The 17,181-nt window shown below is 41.0% G+C and overlaps 1 protein-coding gene across 15 annotated transcripts in view; it reads right to left on the reverse strand.

The window, feature by feature from the left end:
- The window catches only part of cacna1ba (calcium channel, voltage-dependent, N type, alpha 1B subunit, a), a 126,369-nt gene that overhangs the window by 25,492 nt on the left and 83,696 nt on the right, over positions 1 to 17,181 (reverse strand). For 10 of the 15 annotated variants that reach the window (XM_029259367.1, XM_029259366.1, XM_029259362.1 and 7 more), the window contains 13 exons: positions 14,224 to 14,991; positions 13,528 to 13,736; positions 13,064 to 13,190; positions 12,456 to 12,585; positions 12,094 to 12,153; positions 11,452 to 11,558; positions 9,926 to 9,937; positions 8,526 to 8,546; positions 5,274 to 5,370; positions 4,328 to 4,488; positions 3,835 to 3,972; positions 2,210 to 2,411; positions 14 to 178 (listed from right to left, as the gene is read on the reverse strand). In XM_029259367.1, coding sequence (XP_029115200.1) covers positions 14 to 178; positions 2,210 to 2,411; positions 3,835 to 3,972; positions 4,328 to 4,488; positions 5,274 to 5,370; positions 8,526 to 8,546; positions 9,926 to 9,937; positions 11,452 to 11,558; positions 12,094 to 12,153; positions 12,456 to 12,585; positions 13,064 to 13,190; positions 13,528 to 13,736; positions 14,224 to 14,991 — 2,197 coding nt within the window. The remainder of the gene's footprint in view (positions 1 to 13; positions 179 to 2,209; positions 2,412 to 3,834; positions 3,973 to 4,327; positions 4,489 to 5,273; positions 5,371 to 8,525; positions 8,547 to 9,925; positions 9,938 to 11,451; positions 11,559 to 12,093; positions 12,154 to 12,455; positions 12,586 to 13,063; positions 13,191 to 13,527; positions 13,737 to 14,223; positions 14,992 to 17,181) is intronic. The other 5 variants (XM_029259368.1, XM_029259358.1, XM_029259359.1 and 2 more) reach the window with 1 other exon arrangement.

A 17,181-nucleotide genomic window follows, 5' to 3' on the forward strand; every position in this document is an offset into this window, starting at 1 on the left:
ATGTGCCACTGACCTTCATCATGAGCACCACAGTGTTGAGGGCGATCATGGCCATAATGGAGTACTCAAAGGGTGGAGACACAACAAATTTCCACATCCTGTACTGGAAGGACTGTTTGTTCTCAGGCATGTAGCGTGTCAGAGGTTTGGCGTTGATGGCAAAGTCAATGCAGGCTCTCTGCTCACAACCAAAATAGAAATACACAATTCGTACACCCTCCTTCCAAATCCTTGCACTCAGCAGTTTTCTGCGATCATGGTCAGCATCACAATCAGTTTTGATGTCGCATTGCAATTCACAATAGCAAATTTTTTCATGCATTTTTCTATCAGCACAATTGAATACAGACCAAACCTGTATTACCCATTTAACTGACACTTGTACTGTACATCTCCAAAGTAACTGAGATACTAACACATTTGTAAATCTGTGTAACTATTACTTGAGCAACCAGGGGTAAGTTCCTGCATCAAGGGTACAACAGCAGCAAGTGAGACTTGAACCAGCAACCTTTGCATACAAAGGTAGCAGCTCTAACTATTATACTACCAGGTTTCCCTGCCCACAGCTAAATCTCCACAACAATATATTAAGTTGTTCCCATTTTAGCGGTGCCGTTTATGCTCTTGTCATCTTCACCAAACTTTAATTATTTCTTGTCTTTATATTCCATCCATAAGCTTAAGTCACATGGGTTCTAGGGAAGTGCACAGACTTGACTGGAAGGAACAATGCAGCTCCCACCAAGAAACCCCAGGTTGTTTGACAGATCGGTAGAAGCCAGAGGAGTGTGATGTATGCATACCCTCCATATTTCTTTTGCCCCACAATGGCTGCATGCCACTGGCAAACACCCAGCGACAGCCTGCCAGCTACATAGCTCAGCTAGAGCACAGCTTATTGAGCCGATTGATCATTTTAGCGCAGGCTGAATGTGCTCCCCTTACTGTTTTGAGGATAAGAAAAGAAGGATAAGTGCAGCTATTTATGGCAGCCAATTATGTTATGTACATAATAAGAATGCACAGCTATTATGTACAAATGATTATGATTTTGATGGGAGCACAAAAACATTCACTAATGCCAAAGAGAAATAACATGGCATACTTCCAGAAATAGTCTCTTGCTAGAACTTTTCTCTAAAGGCTGCTCTAGACAACAGAACAATAATCGCGTATGAAAGAATATAGAGTATGAATAGAAACAAGTATGCACAGTGGATAGATCTAATTAAAGGATCAGCCATCACTGTGCCCTGTAATATCTTCCAGAGCATATTAAATTGCAGAGTGATTTTTTTTGATAAACTGCAAAATAATAAACAATCAGAGCACAAGTACCCAAAATTAATTAAAATGACAAAATATACAACAAATATATACATATTTGCTGAAGACAATATCAGGGCTTTGTATATCAATGGATTCAAAGGACTCCTTTGCATCAAATGAAAACAAGGAAAGTCATCTGTAAGAATCCATCTAATGTACAGATATGTGAGGGCTGATTGATGATGTCTTTCATGGCTCTGTTCTTGCAAACAGCTGGTGAGTCATTCTAGCTCAGCATATGGGCAGGGAGATTTATTTTTCCCTACTCCACACGAGGGCACTAACAGCCTTGTGGGATCACCGTGGAAACGAGGTGCACACGGCTCATTGGCTTTGCTCCCTTAGAAGGCACAGAAGGGGCCACCGTAATCAATCCCGCATCACCTGGGATCTCGCATCTTTCGAGTGTGGAGTATCATGCATTGTCAGCCAGTTGTGTGTCCACAGAACCGGAAAGTTTCATTACGCCAACCAGGGGTGAATGTGTAGGCGTTAATTCAGCAATAATAATAGAAAAAGTATGTGCTACTATAGAGCAATCTATTTGCTTACTATAATGTATACCAATCTTAACTGAGTACTTGTTCTAATTATCCCTTTATAATTACACAAAGGGTGGTATGACTTCTACTTGAAAGTCCACGCTCAGGAAGTAATGAGAACTTTAAGATAAGGCTAATTCACCAAGCTGTCCAGTGATATGCTTGAGAGGTGCCAGCTAGGCTACTTTGGAGCTGAACGTGAATGCAGCAGGTCATTTGAGGTTAGTATTAGAGCCAAGGCAGAGCGCTAGTACAAGGATAAGCTGACAGAAAATAAACATCTCGCTAGACAGAAAGGATGAAGGTCAGGTTCCTGATGAAGCGTAACATCCCACCTCATTTTTCTCAAGGCTGCACTCAGACAAGGCCTTGTCTCCCTGTTCCTGGAAGGTGATGATGATGAGGGCCACAAAGATGTTGACGAAAAAGAAGGGGAAAACAACAAAGTAGACCACATAGAAGATGGACATCTCAATGCGGAAGCCCGGGCTGGGACCCTGGTCCTCAAAGGTGGCATCCACTGAGTGCTTCAGGACCCTGGACAGAGGACAAGGCAGAGCAGCTGTTTACCACGAATAGATGATATGTGAAATGACATGGTAATAATGCAGTCCAATAAGCTATTTAGGCTCTGTAATAAAATATTTTTACTTTAACAGTGGCACTACATATGCAAGCTGTGTTGCCTATGAAGATTACCATCATTCTGTCATATTATTTATAACAAGGTTTAATATACATTTTGACTTAAATGGGGGTTTGACATCAGTACTACTAAAATTTTGAATCCAAGCCCTTCCAAAGGGTATTGTGGATATTTAACTTACTCCTAGCCCTACACAGCTGTATGTGCATCAATTTTACAAATACTGTGCAAGCAAATTTTCAGTTTTTCTCATTTGAAATAAATGTTGAGTCCTTATAACTGAGGAGGGGTGGGAGGGAGAAGAGAGAGATAGAGAATTATGGGTAATATGGAAACTGCGGTGATGAGAGACTGATATAGTGACCCATCAAACCTGCATTTTTGATAGAAATCAAAAGCAGTTACAACCCTGGGATAGAGCGTTCTCCAAACACACCTCTGGGCACACTCATTGCTCTTCTACAGCTAACCATGCACACACATTACAGCATCTCAAAAGACTTTATTAAAAGTAAGTAAGTATTTATCACTGTGGCTCTTGAAAGGACCTTCAAAAGGGTAACACTTCAAACACATTGACAGGGGAGCTCTTTGATCAGAGAGACAAAGGCCAGAAGCCCAGGTGAGGGTGGACAGCGGCATGGAAGGAGGTGCAGGTGAGAGCCAGGAAGGAACGTTCCAGAACATCAGTATACCATGGATACGGCATCCATCAGAGCTCATATACACGGCCAACTGTGAAGTGCAGGACTTCACGGCTCTTCTAGGGAAGCCATCAAAGCAGCACATTCCCCTACTCTTGCTAAAGCAGACTTTAAAGCATTCAACCAAATACTGATATGTAAAATCCAGTCAAATGCAGCAGATATTAATGACATCATTCACATACAAAGTTCATCATATGTTTTCCAGTTTATTCCTAATCACATTTTCTGCTGGTATCCTTTATCCTTTTCTAAAGTTACATTTCGAGGGATAATTAGTAATCTACGTATGGTGCGAAGCTGTCAAACCAAGGATGTCCAAAGATCTGTATCAACACTGCTAACTTCTGGAATGTTCAGATAACCTAAAAAGTAGTTGAAACTGCCCAATCTTGTCACGTCTAATTAGCATATAACATTTTGCATGAACGAAGAGAGTTAAAGTAGCCTTCAGAAACTTGAGGCCTGCTCTCCAATGCATTCTTCTTGACCTAAGCATATGATTGATGGCTGGCAATATGAACTCATTATATATCCAAAGCATGGGTTCACAGGATATTACAGGGGATTTTCCCCAAGAAGTCAGATTGTTTGGCACAATAAAACTCACGTTGGCCAGCCTTCTCCTGTGGACACTGTGAAGAGAGTGAGGAAGGCCCACAGCACATTGTCATAGTGGAATTCATACTTCTTCCACTCACGGGGCTCAGCAGAAACCTCGTCATTGTCGTAGTACAGGAACTGACCCCTAGTAGGGAGGAGTGAGAAAATGTAGTCAAAATGCAAAACAAACAGAGGCAGACAGGCAAACCAATTATACAGTTAATTTCAACATCTATAAAGCCATTGCAAACTTTTGTCTTTACAGCTGATAGCGAAATTAGTTTATTGCTGATTCTTTCTGTGTCCTTGTAGCAAAAAAATCTCTGCTGGCTACAACAAAAATACATTGCTAGGAAATTCACAGTGAGATATGCGTTTAACGCACGCTGATGAAAGTGTCTAGAGCTTCACACGGGAGCTGGCTGTGGATGACATCTGTAAATGCGGGCAGTACATGGGTGTGATGAGTGACACAAAGGCAGACTGAGAGCTCCTTGTACCTGCAGTCCTTCTCCAGCCCCTTGGACTCATCAGTGCAGAAAAAAAACTTGCCCTTGAAAAGCTGCACGGCGATGACGGCAAAGATGAACATGAAGAGCAAGTAGACAATGAGGATGTTGAGCACGTTCTTCAGGGAGTTCACCACACAGTCAAACACAGCCTGAGGACACACAAATATACACGTGTGTGGTTATGTTAAATACACACTTTTGGGTCTTAATTTAAACATAAAAATAAAACATTGAGCATTACTCAAGAAGGTTCAGAATCATGACTTTTGGCAAATTAAAATAGAGAACTATGGATTAGGGTTATTTCATCTTACAAAATAACATCTATTTTGATGTTGAATCCTGGTATCACAGGTAATGTTAGATAAAAATTAAGTTGAACAGTAAAACCATTTAAGGCACAAATCAAAAATAAGTCAGGTTCACCTGCAGTGTGTGAGTGACAGAGTGTGTGTTCCGCTGATGTATGAATGAGTGACCCAGTGTAAGTAGTGTATCTAGCAGTGTAAGTCACCGCGGTGAATAAGGTGTATGGGCTGAAAACACTACATAGAGTTCTTTGGAAGTCACTTTGGAGAAAAGCGTCTGCTAAATAAATAAATGCAGGTCGCTAAAAAGTAATCAAGTTTTGTATTTTAGTTATGAATAAATTAAAATTAATCAATGGGCAAAGTATCAATAAAGAGTAGTAACTGACATTGTAATTAGGGAGAATGACAGAGATACATGGTGTCTGCCCTTTCCAAACACACAAACAGCTTCATTCATTTTAAATATTCATTGTGATGCACAAAGAATAAAATAAGCCATACTGTATATTTCATGCTGCTGTTCAAATCCATGCATTTTTAATCTGATACCATTTCAAGATTCTTACTCAAACTTGTTCAGATGTTGCTTCTACATCCATGGAGAGATGTCTGACTTACAGTACCTTTAACTTGGGGAGCCGCTTGATGGTCTTGAGAGGCCGCAAGACACGTAGGACCCTGAGGGACTTGATGGTGCTGATGTCCTTCCCTTTGGTGCCTCTACACAGAGCGAGCATAGTGTCAGTCTGCGCGCTCACAACAGGAGAGGAATTAAGCAAGAAAAGACAAACATAGAGACACACAAATGCACAAGAAATGTCCCACACTCAAAGATACGTACACACACGACAATGTCCCACACTCAAAAATACACACATACACTACAATGTCCCAGTGCCTCCTCAATAAATGCAGACATGCTAAAGAACACACACACACACACACACACACACACACACACACACAGATTTTACACTGTGAACAGGAACAACTGCAATAAGCAGATGGATTGCGAGAATGTAATATTCCAGGCTAAAAGGCTCCTTGTTATTTACTTAGAGATAACTATGCACATTATTGTTTATATAGAGAATTGCAAACTTGCACATTACATTGAATTACTTTTACTGTTACTACTACTGAAATATGGATTTATGCGATAACCTTTGCAATCTATGCTTTTCAAACACACTATTACCCCAAACTATTGCAAGAAAGTAATTACATAGAACTACAGTTACATAGTTACATAGAAAAGCTCAACTCTAAATTTTACTCTGCACATCACGATAGGCACACACACACACACAGACATACACAATGAATAACTACAACATTACAGTAGTGAATATGAATGGTCACACATACAGATCAGTCATCTACCACTCCCAGAGAGTAAAGGATTAGTAGTCTCACAACAACACATGCCTCTCCAGACCATTCTGCTGCACAGGTCATGTAATTCTGGATTACATGGTTTAGCTAAATATTTAAGCAATTAGCACATGCAGATAAAAAGATTACTCTACAGAAAGGTATTAATGTCTTCCTTTCGCAGTACAAAAGCTAAAAGAGACAAGTCCTTTCTTTCTGCTATACATTGTGTTTCTGTAGAGTAGCCTGTAAACAACGGGAGAAAAAGATCAAAAAAGAAACCCCCCAATAAAAGGGGATTAGTTTCTTTTCAGGAACCATGGCTGTTTTTTTGCATGTAACCCTGTTAATTTTAAAGGTGGGATGTGTGAAGGAAGCTGTTGAACATAACAGAAACAGGCGTAAGTTTTAGAAGGTATTGCTAATAACAGGTGAATATTTTCTTCTGTTTAGCAAACAGTTATCAGTTTACAGTTAAATATCACCAGTTCACATTCCTTATTCCTCAAAAGAGATTATATGAGCTTAACCTTATTCAGGACAAGATATACATGTTCTATTCTATGAATAATTTACCCTTGAGAATTTAAAAGGAATGTGTCTGATTCCCATCAACTGAAAGTAGCTGTGCACCAAGACTACCTGAATTCAAAGTTCTTTCCAGCATGATACTGCAATGCAGGTCATGTGTCTTGTTGTCAAAGGGGAGATAATTAGCACAGTGACTGACAAGCTCAAGCCTGAGAAAAGGTGGATCTCAGCACAGGATGCAATGATGATGTTATTCAAGGATGACAGTCACGCTGAACTGACAATGTACTGCTTGGGATTCGAGGGGAAGAGGTTTTGGGAGGCAGGAATTACACATATTAAGTTCAGAGTAAAAAAGGAAACCTAACATATGGCATCAAATAGCAATGGACATTAAAGGTATATATAAACCGCCTCTATATAAATCCAGCACAATTGCATATGCATGAGCTCTACGTACTGTACAATGAAGCTTGAGATGCTCAGCACCCATTTCTGAAAGGGAACAAGTTTGATGCAAATCATTCTATCTAGACGGGCAGTGCTGAAATGTAACACTGCAGAGGAAAGACTGACTTAACGTTCACATCTTTAACGCACTTAATGGCCATAAAATCTTTCTTTGCCCATTATCAGCAGGAGTAAATAAACTGTTTGGGATAAACACGTTTTCAAATAATTAACAGCAGCTACAAGCTGTTTAGTCCTGTGTGGTCTCTTTTTCTGTCTACATATATAGAGTCCTCTTGACCCTGAAAGCTTGCTGTACAGTACTGATTTTAAGACTTTTATTAGATTAACTCCAAAGCACTTTGGCATTTGGAGCAGTGGCAGTGCATTTCACAGTTTTTATATCTAAACTGAAGTTACCGAAAATGAGTCCCTTCCCTTGGTTTTAAGGGAGAACTAGCCAAAAAAACTCATTCTACTCCCATGGTATCATGACTTTTTCCTTCCTCTCCGGGTTCTAGACTAAGACACTAGCATGCAGGTCATGCTCTGATGCACATTAGTCTAGCATGCACTGATAGTAGAAAGGGCCCTCCAGTTAAAGATCAGACAACAGTAGAACACGTTGAGAAGAGATGATCAGCACAAGACATTCTGATAGCTTTCAAAAGAAGGCCTCAAAAAGTTCAGGGAGGGTGTTGTAACATGGGATGTAACAGTCACCTGTAGTCTTCAAGATTTTGTGTTGGTACATGAAACCAACAGAGCAGACAAGATGGTTCAATTTTCTTCACATTTGTGCAAAACGAAAACTAGGAGTGATTTAGGACCATATAGCGGCACTGCCCAGGAGCAGCATGCAAACTGTCATTATAATTTCCCCATACCGTAAAGATGATGGCTTTGTATTCTGTTTGGCAAGGCTAAAGTTTAACTGTAAAAGGCATAATGGACACTTTTTCGATGTATCAAAAGTTTTGTAATTTCCTGTATACATGATGCTACCATGCATCAGCGTTCCATTTTTGTCCTTGGGGAGCCAGAACACTTCTGGTTTCCATCCCATCATAACCCAGTGCAGCATAAATCAGCTTCTTAATTGGATACGGTTGACTTGTTATAAAGAAACTAGAGCTGAAGCAAGACCAATAAAAGATGCGAGAGATAGACCCCGGGGGACTTCATTTGAATAAATCTACCTTTTTTGGTTGTATTTTCTGTGAGGATTAGACATCTTCTGGAAGGCAGTGAATATCCTCTGAGGTTAAATACATGCAGAGTGAACTCTGGTCATACAGCAAAACTTATGAGTGGAGTTCAAGAACGTTTTCGAAACCACCCCTGTGGTTGTGGAGGATGAGATGTGCCACCCAAAGGCTACCTGTTGAAGGCTATCAGAGTGACATTGCTGTGGCTTCCACAAGGTACAGAAGAAAAGGCCGAGAAGTGTTATCCTGGCCTAACCAGGTAGGGCGTAAAGTCAGATAAGGTTGTGTCTGAGGGGTGGGGGAGGTCCCCACCTGGTCACACCTTGTTGCGATCTAATGAAGAAAATCAATAACAAAAAACAAAGGAAGAAGAATTTATGGCCGCTTCACAGACAAAGAAAACAACAAATACACACAAATAAACAAATCACACAGTATTGTATAATGGAAGCATTCGTGTAACGGTTAAAATAATTCTGAAACATTTTCTTAATTTAGTGAAGATTAAGCAGGTGGAAATGATGTTAATGACTTTATGATGCATTAGCGGGAAAAAAATGTTTAATTTAAAAGCTTCTAGTATGGCAAGGAAATGCAAAGAAGATTGGCTGCACTTGATTCTGAATTAGTTTTGAAAAATATTTTACAGGGCAACTTTTTCTTTTCTTTTTTTTTTTTTTTTACAGTAGACAAGACAATTCAGCAGTGTTTCTTGTAGTAACCATCTGCAGAGCTTTGGTTTAAAATGCCAGAGATAAAAGCTCAACAGAGACAAATGAAAGAGTGGAACACATAATAAAACCATGGATCAGTGGCAAGGTAGTTCAAATTAGAGATCTAAAGCATATAGGGGCATGCCTACTGCTTCAGCCTCCTACTCCTTCTTGCATGCGACGCATAGCTATGAGTGAGTCGGAGATGGAAGGTATGAAACATGCAGGCTACACAGTCAACACCCCTTGCCATATACAGGTGGCCTGTGGACTGAGGCCATGCACCAGAGCAAGATGAATGGAACCCACAACTGTTCAGGAAAATACTCATGGAATGACTTCTAAAGGCAAAGCCTCCACAGTTGTAAACCCAGTTGCCCCTTTGTTCTTCACCTAGTGCCTATTATATCATTGTGGCCTGAACTAACCCAATACACTGCATAAACATCTCTTTTATAAATGAACATGGTTGAATAAGTGTTAAAATATTTGACATAATTTTTGCAAGAGAAATTGACTGGTCATAGTCAATAAAATGTATTTTTATGCAACCAAAATCAACCAAAAGCCTTTCAGTTTTTGCACTAAAAAGGACATTTAAATATCAGACTCTGGGATTTCCACAAGCAAATTCAAAATTTTTCTACTTTTGCTGTTGGGCCAGTTTAAAATCAGTATAAAGAGAGATAATGACCGTTTGCCTTGATGCAATAAGATTACAACTGCCATGAGATAAATTTTCAATAAGATTTCGATGGGAAAAAGTTACAAGGGGGCACAATCTGTTTTGGCAATCCAGATCCATGAGGACCTAAGATGTAATCGGCTGTAGAGACAGATGTAGAGAGATGGGGGTAATGATGGAAGCGTACAGACAGCGAGCGAGAACGAATTTGCTGGACTTGCTGCATGCTGCACCACTGGGTCTATAAGCCTCCATAGACCCCCTGCTGGTTGACACAGAGACAGGTAAAAGGACAGATGGTTCAAAGGCATTACCCCATGAAGCTCCTGCAAGCAATCCCGGGCACAAGGAAGCAGAGGAAGAGCTACAGTCATTAACAAAGAACCCCCCCACCCCCACCACCACCACCCACCCATATCCCCATAGCCCACACTCCTGTTGCAACTGTGATGCAACATTTAATCAGAGCATAGAGAGAAAGGAGTCAGAAGGATACACAGATGGCTGGACAGTGCTGACTGCAATAGGACACACAGCACTACATAATGCTACACAAAACAGCAAGTTATGATCAACAGCAATTTATCTGTATCGCCAAGAAATATTTAGTGTTGGTGACTAGAGTAAACCCATTCACTGTGGAGAGAAAGTCATATTTATTCATTTCCATCTATGCACACGTTAGAGCTTTGTAATTCTGAACTTGCAATTACACATTTACACATTAATGAAAATATAGGATGCTTCTCAACACCCAATAGATGTGAAATGAACAGCTGCGCTAAGCACAGCAACACAATGATTACAACACAATACCAATGAAAAACACAATAACATTTCCTCTAATAAACCATGAGGAGCACGGACTTTGTAGCACTGAGAAAAACTTCTTCAAAAAACAGCAGTCTCCAAGAATTAGCTGACAGTTTTAGAAAAAACACAAAACTGTAAATACCAGTACGTGTATGTATACTCAGCTCCATTACAGTCATGAGCCACTTAACGAAGTTTTGCTTAACGACTGAACACATTATGGTACGACGGTGGTCCCATAAGGTTATAATGGAGCTGAAAAATTCTTTTGAAAAATACTTTGTTATTTTAGTGTGTATTCTTTCTACTTATAAAAAAGTTTATTGTAAAACAGTAGGCCTTTGCTGTGTTACGCCAGCAGCAGTGTCATAAATCTTGTATTTACTGCGTCTCTTGACTGCATCGAGACCATACCATGTAGGTTTGTATAAGTACACTCTATGATTGAGGCTATACCATCTAGTTTTGTATATGTACACTGTGATCGAGGCTATACCATCTAGGTTTGTATAAGTACACGCTACGATGTTCGCACAACGACAAAATCCCCTATCCCTGTCGTTAAGCAATGCATGTCTGTATAATTTTCATGGAGGGGGCGTTGATAGCTCGTATGTTACTTCTTACTGAGAGAAAATGAAAGGAAAAATAAGATAAATGAAATTAAATAATAAAAAGACCTGAATCTGCATTTAGATATAGCGCAGCGTCAGCATACAGCCGTGATCTTCATACCTGACTTTTTATCCGGTTAGAGAACACTGCCACTAAAACAAAACACACTCCATATGCAGGTCGACAAAATGCAAACACTGCACTCAAAGGCTCATTCATGGTACTTCATGCTTCATCTTTGCAAGTATGGGGTCTATGACTTCGCATTGTGGCGAGACTGTATATATTTATATAAAAACTGTGTTTCCAAGAAGATAATAACAAAAAAAATGCAATTCCGTTCTGATAGGGTTGACATTTTTATCTATGAAAGAAAAACCGCAAAGACGCATTAAACTTATGCAGTACTTACGAAAATGCAAAGGCTACGAGTGCTCCGCTGACCACAATGAAATCCAGGATGTTCCACAGATCACGGAAGTAGGCACCAGGGTGAAGCAACAAGCCTAAATCCACCATCTCGGAGAAGTGTAGAGCAGAAAAAGACAGAATGAGGACTTGCACTGGTACTCAGTCCCGTGTCAAGTGCTGCAGGGCTCATGTCCCTACTCTACTCTGTTTGGTAATGGGGCTGCCCCCCAGACCCAGACAGGTGAAAGGAGGACATCCTGCAATATAACTGTGTTCTCTGCCTTGTTAGATGGCCATTTTTTTATGTCCTTTGGAGTCAGATTTGATCCACAGCGTGGCACACTTGCACGGGCGCAAGCACTCTCTAGGGGTCCATTTGGATGCATAATTTTTGACCTGAGATTACACTACACTTAGACAATATATGAGTAATTTACCAGACTTAGATAAACTAGGACACATAGTAAAAGATTATTTGAGGTCTGCTGTGATTGATTTCAGGATGTTTTTTTTTTTATTCAAACCACAAGTGAGTTTTCAGAAAACACTTTATGTCAGATTGTGATATTGGGGAGAGGGTTTGAAATAAATAAAAGAAGTAATCACATGCAACAGGATCAGATCACCAAAAAGTTTTTCTTACCTTGATCACCATTTCAAATGTGAAAACCCCAGTGAAGACATAATCAAGGTACTTCAGCACCTGAAGAAAATGTACATTATTTACATATATTCTGTTACAAAATGCAGGACGACACACTGGACACTCACACTGTTTTTTAAGGTTCTCAAATACATACTGATTGTTAGAATTTATAACTAAATGTTTTTATAAAACAACTAACCAAAGTTAGAAATATTAACCGTTTTCCGACTTTGAAAGATTATAAATACGGTAATTTTCACCAATAAATTTGCTTTCCTGCGTTCTATTGAAATGGCACAAATTAGTACGGATTAGTCGTTCAGAATGTGTAAGAGCACTTTGGATGGTCCAGAACTCACATTGTTTCGTGTGGCATTGGCATGTACGGGGTCTTCGGCTGCCAGCGCTATGCTGCTCATGGCAATCACCACTAAGATGCACATCTCAAAGTAGCGCAGACTCACTATGTAATGGCAAAGGCGGCGAACCCTGAAGGCCGACACCAGGGCAAAGCAGAAAAGACAGAAGAACAGAACTTCCGCCACCAAGACCAAGACCAAAAAGCCAACCTCTCCAAACTGAAACCCAGACTGATGGCACCCTGAGACAGAGACTCAAATCAGGAGAAACCTAAGCATGGCAAAATGAAGACAAATCACTTATGTATATGGAGACGATACACATGGAGTCATTTTCCATACCATTTAATTTACAATATGTACATGACTTCACCATCTAGTTACGTGCATTTACAGTATTTTTAAGTTATAGTCCCAGAGGTTTACATGTTAAAAATAATGAAAAGCTCTCTTTTCTTTTCAATAGCTGCGGGTTCAAAATATATACAGTATATATAAAAACGCTGTTAATCATGACATTTATGTTGCATTTTCAATTTAGATCATTCATCGGTAGTCTTCAGAAGTTCAGCCACATCATCATCGGCCCACCCACCCAGAACACTCACGGGTTGGTCTGGCTGAAGACAAACATGGAGCTGTAGGGCAGAATCTGTTTGGGTCCGTTCTTGGTCTGATCCTCCAAGCTCTTCTTCTCCTCGTTCATTGGAAGGGTCTCACAATCAACGTTGTTCACTGAACAGATGATACCACAGATGAACCACATCTTAGACGAACACACTTGGGTCTGAAGCGGTCGAGCTTTTCACCAAGCTACAGCTATAGTTTAACTTTTGGGGCTTTCAGTAGAAATAGAGCAAAATGCATTTTTTACAAAAATATGTGGGACCTATAAACCCATTTAACTGTATATGCAGTACAACACTTAAGTGCGAATCACCCTACATCTGTCAAATGTTCTTACCACTAAAATCGTATCAGGAAAAAGCACACATTTCACTTCATGTGTTAAAAATGAAAAATAAAACGTTGTTAGCAAGCAAAATCATCCATCCCCATTCATGTCACTAACTCGATAAGACAGTGGTTTCTCCAGGCGGGGATGTAATGGTGACAGGGATGTGAACTGGGTTTGTGTTGATGCCCATCTGACCCGTCCTCTTGATGTTCTTCTGATTATCTGCATCCTCCACCTTGTCGCCCACCCATCTTTGACCAGCAGGGATCTGCTGCTGAGGGGTGATGGCCAGTGAGTCTCCTTCCACGTCTGCTTGTCTGTCCCTGTCAAAAACATCATTATATTGGAGCCAAGTGGGTTGGTGAAATGATTAAAAGGAAAAAAAAATTAACATGACGACACAGCATAAGTATTCATGCAACTTTTCCTAATTTCCACCATTTAGCTCCTTAGGAAAATGTTTACCTCAACCCACTACACAAAAGACATGAATATTTCATGTTCTGTGAAGATCACTTGACCATGGCACACTTTGAAATACTTTTCATGTCAGCAGATACCAGTATTGCATTTATTCATTTAGCTGATGATTTTCTCAGATGCAACTTAGGATGATTTATTCATTTATTCAACTGGGTAATTTTTACCGGAGCAATTTAGGGTAAAGACATTGCAATAGGGAACTAGAACTTGAAGTGGGTTTTTTAACCTGGAACTGAGTACGAATGCAGTGGCTCTAACCACTACACCACTTGCTGTCTTGCAAAACACATGGTCATTAGTAGTAGTGTGAGGAGAGGATGGTCTCACCTCTGGCCAAAGACCCTGCTGTCCTCTCTTTCCACGTTCTCCCTGTGTTCCTCTCCCTCCACTGCGGATTGGGTCCTGGGGCCGCGAGGCCTGTGCCGCCTCCGCTCCCCGTTAGCTCCGTTGTCACCCTTGCTGCACCCCGGCCCCTTGTCGCCCTCCCGATTGGTGGAGCGCGATCCATCCTTGTGCCGTGCCCGGCGCTCGCCCTTCCCTCCATTGCTGACCGTGCCATTGCCCTCACGGGTGTGCCGGTGCCCGTGGTGCCGGCGGTGTTCTTTCTCTCCTGTTCCGCCTCCCTCATCCACAGATGTCTGGTGGTGGTGCCTCCTGCCCCCCTCCCGGCTGCGGCTACGCTCACTCTTGCCCTCCTTGCCCCGCGAACTGTCGTGTTCCTTGCTGCGGCTGTGATGGATGTGGTGTCTCCCCTCTTTGCCGTTGCCCGTGTCGCCATTCCCGTTGGTGTCATCCGTTTGTCTGTGGCGATGGTGCTTACGCGGGTGTGGCACAGCCTCTGTGGGGGGCCCGCCCTCCTCAGGAGTAACCCCCTCTCGCTCAACAGGCTTGCTGCAGGGCTCCACCACCAGGGGGCGATCTAGATGGGTTTTCATGTCATGTCGAATGTGGAGGGCAGAGGACATTCGAAGGCGCTCCTCCGGGTCCAACTCACTGTACAGGGCCTCACAGCTGGCACGCATGTTGTGTCTGCGCAGCTGCGATGTTCGCTGCTCCCACACCGACATCATCTTCAGGGACTTCTGCTGCTCCTTGCTGGGTGGAGGGGAGGGGCCGGGAAGGGGACAGGACGGGTCACAAAATGGACATGGCAACCTTAGGGGTATCAGTTTCACTCATTGTGGTACATAACTCACACACCTTCATCCATAGCAGGACCACCTTTTGCCATAACTTCTTTACACTTCATAGTATATATGTGACTGCATAAGTCTATATGCATAAATATAACTAGAGGTTCCTATGTATGTATGCTTAGGTGTCTATATATGTATAAGTGTAGCTATAGGTTCCTTTTAGTCAGTTGCCAAATACGATTAAGTGACTGAAATAGGATCAAATACGACTAAAATTTCTTTTAGTCAGTAAGACATTTTTTCTTTCACTCTGATTAAAATTAATGTTAATTGTACAGTGTGTAGCGTTTCACGGCTAAAAATTTGTTATCGCTATTATACCGAGCAGCTCAGCAAAAACACATTTGCCCTTAGCTTTACCAGAAATGCTTATTAATGAGTTATTACTTTGGTTCTTTGTTGTGTGACAATTTCTGCAACTGCAAGTGGCTGAGGAAATTGTTAGAGTAAAGAAAAATTAATCTTGCCTTAAATACTTTAAATACTTTTAAAAGGTAAGTGCAAATGTCTGCTGCCCATTTCTATGATGAACTGCAATAAAAGACAGCACACAGCTGCAGTTTTTGCTAATACTATGAAAAGAAGGTCTCTATGGATGGCCCATACAAAAGTTTACTATGGTAAATCTGCAGCCTATCATGCTGTCTCATGCTCCTTTTATTCTATGATCAACACTGGTGACGGCTCCATGCATCCTGAAAAATGTCAATTCAGCACGATGTCCAGCTCAGACCTAGTCTACAGTTCTTCAAAGGATTCGACTCTGACCAGGACCCTCAAGCGGATCCCCGAAGCACTTCATCCCATCCCTGACTAAGTGTCTCTCCGTCATCAACAGGCAGATTACAGTAATTTTTTCCAGCTTCATCACCACGGTACCTTCCTGTTCTGTGAATCTAGCTTTTCCAAGACTTCACACCATACACAATTACCAATAACTAAATTGATCTTTTTCCACTATGGCTTGTACAGCTGCATTATTTTCATAAAAAATTCCCTGGCTTGACACAGGCTGGATTTAAAGAAACACGGGACATGATAGGGGATTCTAGAACCTAACAGCAACAACTTCCAGTCTGTTGGTGTTTTAATAAGCTATTAAACTGAGAGAAGAACAAGACCTCATGAATGGCACAATTTGTCACTTGCTTTTGGATGTTTTCCTTGGTTACGCACCCCTTCTGCATAGAGCAAAAATTAATCTTACACTGAAGTAATGAATGAGTTCAACAAAAAAAGTAAGAATTAATTTATACTTGCAGAATGTTTTAATCTGTTCCTGGTATACAATATGGTTCCTTATTGAAACGAATATTTTCAGCATTAGAGAAAAGCAAAACTACAGTGAGCATAAGGCAACTGTTGACCTAGCATGCTTAGGGTCATTAAGGGCACTTCGTCAAATCTTTAAATGCCTGCTCTTTTTTCAGGGCTGAGTCATGGTCGGACAGCTACGGACCACCGCTGGCAGAAATGAGATAGGCAAAGTGAAAGGTGGAAGGAAAAGCTTGGCGGTTCTGTAAGCTGGGGTTGCTAACGTCACTGTTACTTTCTGCGCAATTTTTTGAGTTGCCTCATCACTACGGTACTGCTCTTTGGCACAGTTGTGCTGATGAATGACTGACAGAGCAGGCCCTCCCAGAACTTCATGGTCCAAACTTTTCAGCATTAAAAGAAATATTTTGTCTAAAACATCCTTTCATATAGAATCCTCTGCCAAAATCTGCCAATAAAATGTAATACAGGAAAATCATAAGCTTTCAAGCTCCTGGACATGCCCTGATGACACTTATGGATGGCACTTCCTGGCCAAGATCACGATCTGTTATCACCTTGTTGATCCACAGTACATGAACATCAAAGCACTTCACACAACCAGAAAATACAGCAAAAAGACAACTGAGAGCAAGGCTTGAGCATAACAGGATAGGGCAGAAAATGTTTCTGCTTATCCTGCTTCAAGAAGCTAATGTGATTGAAATAAATTTTAAGAAACTAAGGTGTCAGTAAGTATTTTTTTTTTTTTTAAACCATATGTATGCATGTATGTATATATGGAGGTATATCAGCACACATGAACATTAAGATC

Source organism: Scleropages formosus, chromosome 17, assembly GCF_900964775.1.
Source record: "Scleropages formosus chromosome 17, fSclFor1.1, whole genome shotgun sequence".
Lineage (NCBI taxonomy): Eukaryota > Metazoa > Chordata > Actinopteri > Osteoglossiformes > Osteoglossidae > Scleropages > Scleropages formosus.